Source organism: Dermacentor silvarum, unplaced genomic scaffold (genome assembly GCF_013339745.2).
Source record: "Dermacentor silvarum isolate Dsil-2018 unplaced genomic scaffold, BIME_Dsil_1.4 Seq479, whole genome shotgun sequence".
NCBI classification, from domain to species: domain Eukaryota; kingdom Metazoa; phylum Arthropoda; class Arachnida; order Ixodida; family Ixodidae; genus Dermacentor; species Dermacentor silvarum.
In genome coordinates this window covers 250,208-263,492 of record NW_023606300.1, presented here as the reverse complement: position 1 = coordinate 263,492, position 13,285 = coordinate 250,208, and the positions used below count along the sequence as shown (strand labels likewise).

General features: G+C 50.1%; 1 protein-coding gene across 1 annotated transcript in view; it reads right to left on the bottom strand.

The window, feature by feature from the left end:
• LOC119435135 (presenilins-associated rhomboid-like protein, mitochondrial) overlaps positions 1-13,285 on the bottom strand; it is a 64,450-nt gene that overhangs the window by 38,779 nt on the left and 12,386 nt on the right. Inside the window, exon 3 of the mRNA XM_049659715.1 lies at positions 6,778-6,922. Within this exon, the coding sequence (XP_049515672.1) occupies positions 6,778-6,922 (145 nt within the window). The remainder of the gene's footprint in view (positions 1-6,777; positions 6,923-13,285) is intronic.

Here is a 13,285-nt window from a genome sequence, read left to right as displayed (position 1 = left end):
ATGACCACTTTGCTTCCCGAGGACGCGGTCCATCAGTCTCTGAAAGGTCGCAGGACCGTTGCATAGACCAAAGGGCATACGAGTAAACTCAAACAACCCTCTGTGGACGTGAACGCGGTCTTGGACCGGTCACGCGCATCCATCCGGACCTGTAGGTACCCTTTCGAGGCATCCAACGTAGTGAAGTACCTCGCACTGCCCAGGGTTCCTACAATGGAGCTAATCGTAGGAAGCAGATAGGCATCCTTACGAGTCACTCCGTTCAGACGGCGGTAGTCTACGCACAGGCGATGACTGCCATCTTTCTTAGGCACCAACACAATTGGAGACGCCCAGGCGCTGTACGAGCGGCGGATAATGTCGGCCGATAGCATCTCGTCCAGCAAAACCATCAATCACCTGCCTCTTGGCAAGACTGACGGGCCTGGGGTTACACTTCAAAGGAAGCGCGTCACCAGTTTCGATCGCGTGGCTCGCCAAATCGGTACAGCCCGGTTGATCGGTGAAAAGGTCTGCGTTGTCGCGTAACAGTGCCGACAAACGAGCCTTCTGTGCATCATCCAAATGAGCGCCACAGGCGGACAGAGGATGTGGTGCCTCTTCGTGCCGTGTCGCTCTATCCCACTGGGGATTGTGAGTCGACAGGCGCATAGCGCAGGGGCTTGCCCCCGAATTCTGCGCGCGACACGGTTCGTGCCGTGCCTCTCGATCCCAAAGGGGACCATGAGCGGGCGAGCGCGAAGCTCGGGGGCTTGCCCCCGAACTCGGCGCGCGACACGATTCTGACGCCCCATCTGACAGGCAAGATCGAACGCCGGCGGGCTGATGAACGGCTTTAGCGACGTGAACTGACCGTCGCGATAGCCGCCATTCGCATGTCCACAACGATCCCAGTTTTAAGGAGAGAGAGCCGGCTGAGAATCACAGGAACACTGAGCCCTGGGAGATGAACGAAACGCGTGCGTCTCATTCGCTCTCCCCACCTGACAGTCAGCTTTGCGGCGCCAGCCGAATGGGCCACGCCTTTCGCAAGATTGAATGTCGTCGGCAGTCCCGCAAGCGCACTGCGTGCTTTTGCAAGTGGGACAAAACCTGTTCGCCGAACAACGAAGCGCTTGCGCCCGTGTCCAGCAGCGCCGAAAATTCGCGGCCGGCAATGGTCACCGGAATAAACGGCACGTGCGCACCAGCAACACAACCTGCTCGGTACGCCGAGGGAACAAGCAAAGGTTCGGTCACTCGTGCCTTCACGAGCGACCTGCTATCCCATTTCCCGGCCTCACAGGAGACCGGGGCGCGGTGCAATCCCTTGCAATGTGCCCTCGTTGTTGGCAGCGAAAACAGCGTACTCCGCCGCGTATCTTTCCCGAGGCGGAGCAGCCTCAGCTCCCCTCAGATCCGACTCTCGTAGTCAGCGGGTAGGAATTCACGCAGGAATGCCGCGCGGAACTCCTCGAGGGTTGTTGCACGGTGTCCGGAAAGCCTGTACCACCTAGCCGCCGAGTCAGTGAGTGCAACAGGGACGACGCGTCGAGTACATCCTGATCGTTCAAACCCAGAGCTCTCGGTAGCGTGCGAGGGAGTAACAGTAGTCCCTGGCACTGAGCAGGTCACCGTATCCGCTGTAGGTCGGGACACTGCCACCCGTACAGCGGGGTGAGCGCATTTCGGAACAGCTGACAGCGTTTTAACTGCCCCAGAGAGCGCCTGGATCATTTCGGCGGCGTTATGCAACAGCGTCTGTGTGCCTGCTCCAAAGGGCACGTTGGCGCGTTAGCGGCGCGATCGAGCAAGGATGAACTGACGTCCAGCTCGATCAGTGGCGCGGTTTCCACAGGGATACCGGCCGGCGCGCCGCCGTCCCCAGAGCAAAAAGGGCTCCTAGCGGGGTGCGCCTGCTGTCGTTCACAGCTGCCACTTGAGGCAGCTATACGTGAATTGCTTAGGCCGCTTGCAGCCAGCGTTGACAAAACAGGCGCGTGCTCGATCGGTGTGCCACTGGGCGCCACCGAGTGGAGTGTACTCCAAAGGGAGAGTACACGAAACGCGCGGCGTGCGTCTCATGAACAAAACGAGCGGAATTCGTGGTAAGAGCGGAATTCGTGGTCGCCGTGATTGAAGGTTCCCCACAGGGGGCCGCGGCATACCACTGGTTTTGGCTGTTCAATTGAGAAGCAGCCAGTGTTGATACAACAGGTGTGTGCTCGATCGGTGTGCCACTGGGCGCCACCGAGTGTACTCCAAAGGGAGACGTATGAGCGGAATTCGTGGTCGCCGTGATTGAAGGTTCCCCACAGGGGGCCGCGGCATACCACTGGTTTTGGCTGTTCAATTGAGAAGCAGCCAGTGTCGATACAACAGGCGCGTGCTCGGTCGGTGTGCCACTGGGCGCCACCGAGTGTACTCCAAAGGGAGACGTATGAGCGGAATTCGTGGTCGCCGTGATTGAAGGTTCCCCACAGGGGGCCGCGGCATACACTCGTTTTGGCTGTTCAATTGAGAAGCAGCCAACGGGCAAAAGTCGGAGAGGGCTAAGGCCCTGTTTCCATGCTGCACTCCGTTTACTCCCGAAGGAGTCAATGATCGGGAGCGCTGCGACATCGCACTGCTTGGCATTCGAAAGGGAGCCGTGGCAGACGAATGTGCCCGTGTGCACTGTTCGGAGAGGGCTCTGGCCCCGTTTTCAAACAACGCTACTGCTCCAAAGGGAGCTGGTACGTAGCGCCTCGCGTTGCCGTCCCCACAGGGGGTCGTTACAAGCGAGGGTGCAGGAGTGCGCTGCTCAAGGGGGGCCCTGGCCCCGTTCTCGAGCGACGCGGCGTCTGCTAGCACTAACAAAGGACAAAGGTCACTACGCCTAGCAGACATAACGCGGCGGGTCCAATTCGCTAAGGCGTATTGACTCGGCTAAGCACAGACAAAGGCTTAATGAGCCTTTGAATCCGCGTTGGGCGCCAGTGTGGGTTCTTGGTGTCTCACAGGAGACCAACCACCGCGGGTTCGAGCTTAGCGAGCCACAGGGCCGCGTCAGCCGTCGCCTCCAGCACGCTCGCGCGCGAGCTCACGAGGCCGCAAGGGGCTACCGAGCGACGCACGCAAAAACACAGTAAAGCCCCGAGTTGACGGAAACCGTTTACTGAAACCGTCGGCACCAGCACTGCACAAGCGCCCGCACGGAGGGGAGCCAAAGGGGTCCCGCACCAGGGCGAAAATACAATAACAGGCGCCTATAGCACGTCGCGGCGAGAGCACAGGCTCAAGCTGGGACACGCCGCTAGGAAAAGTCCCGGCGGCTATGCTACTTGCTCTGGCGATAACCAATGGGTCAACTCGCGAGAGCACGGGCAATATCCTTCGGCTTAGGCTTTCGGCAAGTGCGGCTCGGCGAGGTACGACCTCGCGCGAGCACTAATGGCACCGCTCGTCGGCTTAGCGTCGGGAAAGGATCAGCACAAAGTACGCGCTCCCCGCACGGGCAAAGGCCACGTGCGCGAGCTCCAGTCCTAGTCACAAAGGTGTCGGCGGACGAGAGGAAAGCATGAACGTACCGTGCGCTGGTCCCGGAGAGAAGTGCACGCTTGGCCGCTAGCGGCCGACAACCGGCCGCGTAGTGACGTCAGCGCCCCGCCTCACCGCCAACCGCAGCGTGCGCAGCGCCACCGCGGGAACCGGTTAGGCGGCGCGGGCGGAGAAGGAGGCCAGTGGGAACGATGGCGAGGGATGGCAGAGCAGTGAAGCCTGGCGCAACCCTCAATCCCACAAACTGCAAGGTTTGCTTAGTAATTGTAGTATGCTTCATGCATCTTTGGTGCAACTTAAAAATAGCATCCCCTGATGTTAAAAAAAACTTACCTAGCTTACACTCGTTCGCGCTCAACTAAAATATGCATAGTCTATCTGGCACCTCTCTCAGGAATATCTACGCACTGATTTGGATGCCATTGAACATCCTGCCTCGCATTTTATTATGTCACAATATTCAACACCACCACCGTCACTTCATTAAAACAAACTATCGGCCTACTTTCACTTGCGTCGTGCAGCAGTGCAGCATGACCTCATGCCTGTGCCTTCTTCACATGTTTTACTATCACTCACAGTCACGTCACGTCCTGCTCAGACCACTCCTGAGACTATCTGCTAGCTTGAACCACAGTAGTCCGCTAGCACGTATAAATGACCACACCTCAGCGATGAACCCTTCTTTTTTCCCCAAGGCAACAGTAGACTGGAATTCTTTGCCAGATGATGTTGTTACTTGCATTGACCACAATGTTTTCTGAGAGAAACTAACCAGTCATTTCAAGCAAACTCTGGCCACGCTTTAGCTTTTTCCGAGTGCCATAAAACAAGTTTGTTTCATACCAATGAATGCTGTATTGATGCAATGTACTTTTTGTCTGTTGTTGCCGTTCTATTAGTTTTTTCTCAACCACTGCAGTCTTTTTCTTAAGTTCTACTTTCTTTAAACCATATATCATCATTACTTTTCTGCCTGTGTACACCCCCCCCCCCCCCCTTATGTAATGCCGCCAGGCCCTTAATGTGGTAATAAACTAAATAAAATGAGAACACAATTTCAAAATATTCTGCGTCATCAGAAGTATACCCCCATGCTATTTTTCAAGTCTGATGGTCATGTTGTATTCGTGCAAGTATGGTAAATGGCATGGTACTATGAGCACTGGATGAAGAGAAAATTTTGCAGACACCTTTAACATGATTATTGAAGTAAGCAAAGCTTCTTACCGTTCGACCATCTCCTCGCATTTTGGGTAAAGCAGCTTCTTACACTGCGTCACTCTTCACCAATGAGTTACTCCAATTGGAGCCATCTCTGCAGCGTTACACAACGTGCCCCTTCTGCCATGACCGAGCGCAGGTGTGCATCTGCCGCAGCAGCGACGATGCCGGTCACTGACGCAATCAATCAGTCGGTGCAATTCACTACAAATACCCTGCTACTCTCCACATCACCCCTTTCAGTGACCTCCTCTGCGCATTTCTTCCCCTTCTTCACATGTCTAACCGCTACAGCGTCAAGACCCATCTCGCTCCACAAAGATAGCTAGGCTTTGACCCTTTCTATGCCAAGAACAGCTCTCAATCACCTAGGTGTTTCCTCCAAAATATGCCAGTGATGAGTCTTACTAGTTCAGGGAATTGCTTTTGCCACTGAGTGCCACAGACGAGTGGCAGTCGTTTTGTCATTTTGGTGTGAATGCTGTGCTAATAAATGGCACCAGGTTCCCAGAAAAACATTTTTCTTGAGGACGCGGTTGGTAGAAACACAGCGAAAATCTGACTCTCACGGGTTTTGAAAATGCCAGCGTGGAATGAGGTGGCTGCAGAAACGATAGCCACCTTTTTTTAATGCTGAAATTTGTGGTGTTTTGGCGATTTCTTCCCCTCCTGTAAAAGATAAGACCGTGAAAACTCTAGCAAGTCATGTATGGAGATTAAACTCAGTATTGATGATTGCGAGGAAGATTTAGAGTATGTAGTGACCTGTATCATGTGGACGCAGCTTGAGGAAAATGTTTTGCTGCCAGCGTCTCTGTGTTTCTTTCCTTGCTGCGCCAGTAATAACGCTTCGCATGGACGAAAAAAAGAACACATTTGACTTCTGTTCAAGAAACATCAAGCACCATATAGACTGTTTCCGAACCCCTGCCTATCTGCAGCTCACAAATATGAAAGAAGAAATTTGACAGTAAAAGACATCAGAAAATAACAAATGAGCTGCTGACATCACAATAATAAAAGCTTATCTCGTAAGCTCGTAAAAAATTTGGAAAACTTTGGTGGTTTTCTGAAACAAAAGTTGGCATGGAAAGGGTTAAAAGCAGAGATGGGCAAATATCGAAATTTTCTAATACAATCAAATACAAATACTCCGTTTCGAATACTGAATCAAATATAGAATAATTATCATTTGATATTTATTGCACATGCATTTATTAGGAGGTTTGGTTATTTTTTAGGTTGTAAAATTGCAAATACAATGTGAATGGCAAAAAATTAGACTAGTAAGCAGTTATACTAAAAAGATCATTATAGAATAATTATCATTCGATATTTATTGCACATGCATTTATAGCAGGTTAGGTTATTTTATTAGGTTGTAAAATTGCAAATACAATGTCAATGGCAAAAAATTAGACTAGTAAGCTGTTTACTAAAAAGATCATTTCGTTCACGTTAACTTAAAAAATTGAGTAATTCCCACTAGCTATCTATTCTCGCGACCTATGCGTTATTATACAACATCAAACCCCGAAGCATTTGACCCTGTAATAGTCGTCACTCATTGAATCTGCTGTCAAGCATAAGCTCACGATTGGGGCTGGTGCTGCAAAAGGAGCAACTCACTGTCAGCAAACCCATGTCCCTCATTACTGTAAAGAGGGCTTTCCCGCCGAGCTGTGGCGGTCAGTGGCTGAGCGTGCTTTACAGGTGAAATTTTGTCCAGCAGCCCAAAACTATCACAACGTTCAGCACAAAATCCGACACACATTCTTAAATTAGACAGAAGCAAGGGCTAAACCGTGTTTGATCCCGCACAGCCAGAATATATTCGATTGTTTCGAATACTCGCGTCCAACCGAATATTAGAAAATTTTCGAATACCTAGTTTTCGAATTGAATACGAATATAGCAATATTCAACAATATTAGAAATTTTCGTATATTGCACCCCCTAATTAGAAGTGCACGTAAGAAACTGACAAGCATGGTGGGAGCTACAGACAAGCAGACAATGGCGTGCGTCACTCACTGGAGGCTGGATGGGAGACAAAGTATCGCAGCATAATGGGCTCCAGCCGAGGCACCCGCCACAGCAGGAAGACCACTGCATTAGCTGCAATCAGGCCATAAGCCACCCGGCTGCCCTCCGGCACGCTCTGCCACCACGTGTTCAGCTAAGGGAGAAAAAGGCCCACCACTGGGTGAAGAGATCCTCAAGAAATAAAGAAAACTAATTCTTACCAGCTGAGAACGTCATTTTTCAGACTTTGGGCTTGTATGTGACAGTGCTTCGAATAAGTAAGTTGCAATAGCTATGATATCTTAAAATGTTAGGCAGTGAGCGAAAAGATTACCACAAAAAGTGAGCACATGGATGCCACCAGGGCTGTTCATTTTGTGGTTGCCTTTTCATGCTGCCTAAAGGCCTTTAGTTGAATACAAACTTCCTCAGCCACCAGTCCTCTTAAAATAACTTGTTCTTGGGCTACTCGGATGATACTTGGTGAAGCCATTGTAGCGTATTGTAGCCACTGCCACACAATGGCTTCACCAAGTCATCTTACAGTGATGATGTCTTTCTTTGGCTCAGATGTTTTGCAATAATTCTACAAAGTTAGGCCATTTTGCATTGCAGATGGCTGCAGCAGTGTCAATAAGAACCTTTGCATTAATTCTTTCAGGCAACCACCAACCACACATAGCTTCGACTAATTATTGTGAAACTCTGCAAGGTAAGAACCTCTGCTGAAGTTTTCAACCATGCATTGTAAAGTTGTAAAAACGGAAAAGATCAGACGATGTCTGGTCTTTTTTCCTACATGTCAGCATCAGCTCGATCATGCCTAATTCCAGAAAAAGTGTTTATTTATGTTTGTTATAAGGAAGAAATAAAGCGGAGAACTCTGCTGGCCGCACCTGTGACAACTGACCTCTGAACAACGGCCAGCAAGAGGGGTGCAGTGTTGACTATTAGCATAATTTACTCTCGACATTCCCAAGGTGCATCATGAATGCATGTCGCTAGCCGACAGCATATGTCATAGAGCCCACGGACCATTATTGATAGAGTGAGGCATGCATGGTCCCGATCTTTGTTCATGGGCTACAGTGGAGGCATTTGAAAGGGGACACACAACTTGCCCTACTTCCCCAACCTCCCAGGCCTTTATCTGGCTCTTTTTGTCTCCTTCCCCAAGGCATTGAGCCATGCATCCTGAAGGTACACTGTACCAGAATCTCTAGATGGCTGCACAAAATAGCCACTTTCCCTCTCCACAATCACTCTTCTCTCTCACATGTACTAATCTGAGCGCCACTCGGGCGTCTGGTGTTTGCCAGCTGAATGGATATTTTGTGAAGAGACAAGGACACGTCCTGTTTTTTCAATGCCACTTCTCCTAGACGAGGCAAACTCAGAGACCTGCATGCGTGCAACGGCCTTCTCTAGCTTCATTGCAGTTGTGTTGCACATGGTGGCTTCTTTCTGCGCTGAGCCATGCTCCCCCCCCCCTCCCAATGCCTCTCTTTCTTCCATTCACATGAAGTGGCCAAGTAGAGTCAAACAAGGGAAGGTGCTAGAGCCAGTACTTCAATGGTGTGACTCGTATTCGCAAGGAATATAAGTGCCAGGGCCTCTCAACAGAAATGTGTGGCCATGAAACATCTCCTTTCCTTCTTCCCTCAAACTCGACGGCAAAATCGAAATAAGTTGGTGCATGATCGTGGTGGATGATGGAAGTCAAAAAATGTCTTAAAATTTGGGTGTTTAGATGTATTAGTGCGAGAAGAGTGAGAGGGTCCTGCCAATTCCTTGAAGTGGTAGCAAAAATGGAAAAGAACCTTCGTGTGTAAGTAGGCATTGTCAATTCTGGGGGCCTAATTTTCTGGCGTGCAACCTTGGCGATATAGATGTGTGGCGTTCTCTTGTGACCAATGGCTGGCATTTGTAAAGAAAGGGTAGAGAACTTTCGGCTGTGTGGGCTGTCAATATTTGCCCAGCGGTGGGCGCAGACAGCAGAAGTGTCATGAGTTTGCGTAACAGCTGGAGCAAACTGTTTATCGCACTAGTGCTGCAGTGCGCTCCATTGGGCCCAACGCCTGGCCCGACATCACCCGGATTACCTTGAGAAAGCATTAAGTGGAGGAAGTGTCGCGCATACACGTTGTACGCAAGAGCGCTTTGCTGGACCCAGCGTTGGTCGACTGACATCATTGGACAGCTGCCAAGTGACACTGAATTGACTCGTCAGCACAACCACCAGTCGATGGACTATGTTATCGTCTGCAGACAACTTTTTCTTTCTTTTCCGTTACATTGTTATTTTCGATTACTGTCATGTGGGGGTGGCTCATCCCGGCCGCCCTGCACGTGGAGCGGGTACCAGGTTAGCAGTTGTAAAAGACCGTGTTGCTTTTGTAACATCCAATTCTTTGTCTTCCGATGTGTAGACCTCATTTCTTTCTTTTTTACTTGTATACTTTATTTTGTTGAGCACATGTGCGCTCTTGCTTACTATCGCGCATTCCACTTTGTTTCTTTGCTCACTGCCCTCTAATAGTAACTAAACCTTTTCTTTTTCGCATATGTAATGGCGGTGTCCTCCTTCAGTCTCCATCATTCTTCTACAACATTGCCACACGTACACAGGGCACAGGCTGGCTATCAAAGTAAACAAATTTGTTAAAAACCACTTCGAGGCTCAGTGAATCAAAGGTGGAAAGGCTAAGTGTTGTGCCATTGTCGATGCGGTCATCGGACAATGGGACCCGGGGTTCTGACAATGGTTCAGAGCTAGGCAAGATAGAATTCACTTTTCGTGACAACGTTTACATTTGGCACATTCTCGTCTGCCTTCTGATTTGCGTTCAACTGGCGAGTGGAGGAGAGCAGAGCACATGGAGGCAGTCGTCTCTCTCCTTCAGTGCAATACGCCAGCGTTTACATGCATAATGCGAGAGGAACTTTCCAATCTTGAACTACCCTCTCCTATTGAATCAAAGTTACATCGCCTTCCTAGGCGCTGCTTGTCTCATTTATGTAAATGCCACTTATAAATGCTCAAACTTGGCATGTGGGCGAGAATTTCTGGAGTTCTGTGGAACTTTGCAGGGCAGCCGACTTACAGGGATGTGGAAAAGGTTCATTCTTTTATCTTTTGTGCAAGTTATTTGGCAAGACAGCAGCAGCCACAATCAACAAAGTTCGGGAACGTTCACTAAGAACACACCGAGCATTTCAGCTGAGATACATATATGATATGTGCGTCTGAGAGCCGACCTTTTCCACACCTGTTAGTTGGCTACCCTCAAAAATTTTGTCCACAGACTACAGCCCTACCAGAAACGCCGAGTTCTCGTGATTAAAACCTGCTTCAGCTGTCATGCCACCTGCAGTTACGAGAAATTTAGTGCTCTTGCGCCTTCACCATGGTTGGAGTAAACATTTGCAGATGCACGCAGAGCTATGTCTTGTCGAGAAGAAAGCTTCATTCGTTGAAGAGTTCCTTGGGGTGAAGTGGGGAGACAAGGCTCCTCTTCCTTGTCCTGGTTTTTGCCTTTTACCACTGACTTCATTTAACTTCTTTTCTGTTGGTGCTGCTTTGTAGGGGAAAGCTAACAGCGTCACAGCGCTCTCCAGGCACAGTATTTTTCTTTTCTGTAGCCATTGGCTGAGCGCCTTACAAGCAAAACTTCGACTGTACTCTCTGGCACCGAGGTTCGAATCCACCCGGGGCACTGCATATTTTTCTTCATTTCTTTATGGGCCTGCAAAGTGCTTTCTGATTCCTCAATGGATGCTGGTAGATATCAGAACGATAGGGGAGTGAGCCCACAACAGCTATGGCTGTAACACGTACACTTGCGTGCTGTGATTCCGGTGCACAAAAATTGTGAAAAAAAATAACAATGATAATGATTGTCAATGTAAGGAAGTAGCCTGAATGAACAAGCGAGCAAGAGAGGGGGAGCGAGCGAATGAACGAAGGTTTTCCTTGCTGACCACCAACCAATCACAAAAACAGCCGAAAAAGCCAAAGAAAGCCATTCACTTTAATTTCGATTCCCAGGTGGTTAAAGTAAATTCAGTGTCCCCCACTATGGCAAGCCTCATAAACAGATGATTATTTGGCTCGAAAAATAACAAAATTAGGTTTAACCTATAATTCAATTTGAAGGCCGGACCCTGGGTGAAACGTTCGGAAAATAGGCAAATTTTTACTTGTGTGTATATTGTCATGTAGCAGTGACGCTGAAGTAAACAGTCGTAAAAGCTGTGTATGACGAAACTGATTGTTTATTGGCCGAGCCTGTGCCACAAAGCAAGCTACACTCAACGCACAACGAAAGCGGCGAACACAGTCGACGATCGTCGAAAATCTGATCAGCGGTGAAACGCGTCGGCTTTTATACGTGAGTCATCGAAAGTTTCAGATTAATCCCTAGCGCCCGCGTGTCTTCCAGAAAGTTCTAGACAATTCGCGTCGCTCATACAATCAGATTACACGAGCGTCGGTGACCACAGACGACGGATAGAAGCATCGATAATGTTCGAGAAGCTTCCAAAGCAGGCGCATCCTGCGCCGAGCGATAACGTTTAACATTTGTTTACCGGTCGAAAGCGGCCACCGGTGAAAGAGAAACATGTCTACGTGTCAATACCCTCCCCTTAAAAAGCATCGTCCCGATGCTACAAACACAAAAGCGAAAACAACACCATGCGTACAGAAAGAAAATAAATTAAAAAAACAATAACAAAGCAACAAAGCACCTAAGTTCATCAGCGGGCGTAGAAAGGCTTAAGATGCACCACGTGGATGACTTCAGGTCGTTGCGCGGCGCCGCTGTGATTGCGAAATACCATCTGGCACGACCTCATAGTCCAGTGCGCCAATATGTCAGATGATCTTATAGGGTCCGAAATAGCGAGGTAACAGTTTCTCGCTAAGTCCTTGTCAGCGTATCGGAGTCCAGACCCAAACACGGTCGCCGGGCTCGTACTCGACGTAGCGTCGTTGAAGATTGTAGTGTCGGCTGTCGTTCCTCTGCTGGTTTTTGACGCGCAGGTGGGCGAGCTGTCGACCTTCTTCGGCACGCTGCAAATAGGTGCAACATCGAGATTTTCTTCGTCGGTGACGTCCGGTAGCATGGCGTCAAGCGTCGTTGCCGGGTTCCTACGGTAGACCAGGTTGAACGGCGCCATGTGCGTCGTTTCTTGCACGGCCGTGTTGTATGCGAAGGTCACGTACGAAAGGATGGCATCCCACGTCCTGTGTTCGACGTCGACGTACATTGCCAGCATGTCGGCGATGGTCTTATTTAGGAGCTCGGTGAGGCCATTAATCTGCGGGTGGTAGGCGGTGGTCCGGCGATGGCTTGTCTGGCTGTATTGCAGGATGGCTTGATGGCAGGATGGCTTGAGTTAGTTCTGCCGTAAAGGCCGTACCTCTGTCGGTGATGAGGACTTCTGGGGCACCGTGACGCAGGTGGATGTTCTCAACGAAGAAGAAACGGGCTACCTCGGCGGCACTGCCTTTGGGCAAGGCTTTTGTTTTGGCGTAGGGTGAGGTAGTCCATAGCTACGACGATCCATTTATTCCCGGACGTCGACGTCGGAAAAGGCCCCAGTAAGTCCATCCCGATCTGCTAGAACGGAACGGTCGGCGAGGTGGCTCGATAGGCTGTAGAAGTCCGGCTGGCCTTGTCGGCGGTGTTTTGCGTCGCTGACAGTCTCGACACTTACGTAATGGGCGACGTCAATAGAGAGGCGAGGCCAGTAGTATTTTTTTTGTACCCTCACGAGCGTGCGGGAAAAACTGAGGTGTCCAGCCGTTGGGTCGTCATGGAGAGCTTGCAGAACTTCGGGGCGCAATGCTGAGGGTACCACGAGGAGGTAGTTGGCTCGAAGAGGCGAGAAGTTCTTCTTTATGAGAACGTTGTTTTGCAACAAAAACGACGCCGATCCTCGCCTGAACACCTTCAGCACAATGATGGTCTTGCCTTCCAGGTAGTCTACAAGGCTCCTTAGTTCCGGGTCGGCTCGTTGCTGTTCGGCGAATTCGTCGGCACTGATGGGCCCCAAGAAAGTGTCATTATCCTGGTCGTCCTGTGGCGGCGGTTCGACGGGGGCGCGAGACAAGCAGTCGGCGTCAGAGTGCTTTCGCCCAGACTTATAAATGACGGTGATGTCAAATGCTTGAAGTCTCAGACTCCATCGTGCGAGGCAACCTGAAGGATCTTTCAAGTTAGCTAGCCAACACAAGGCATGGTGGTCGCTCACAACTTTGAAGGGCCTGCCATAGAGGTAGGGGCGAAACTTTGATGTAGCCCAGATGATGGCGAGGCACTCCTTTTCGGTTGTGGAATAATTTGTTTCCGCCTTCAACAGCGACCGGCTAGCGTAACTTACAACCCTTTCTAGTCCGTCAGTCCTCTGCACAAGCACAGCACCGAGTCGTACACTGCTTGCGTCGGTGTGCACTTCGGTATTGGCATTTTCGTCGAAATGTGCAAGTATTGGCGGCAAATGCAGGCGTCAC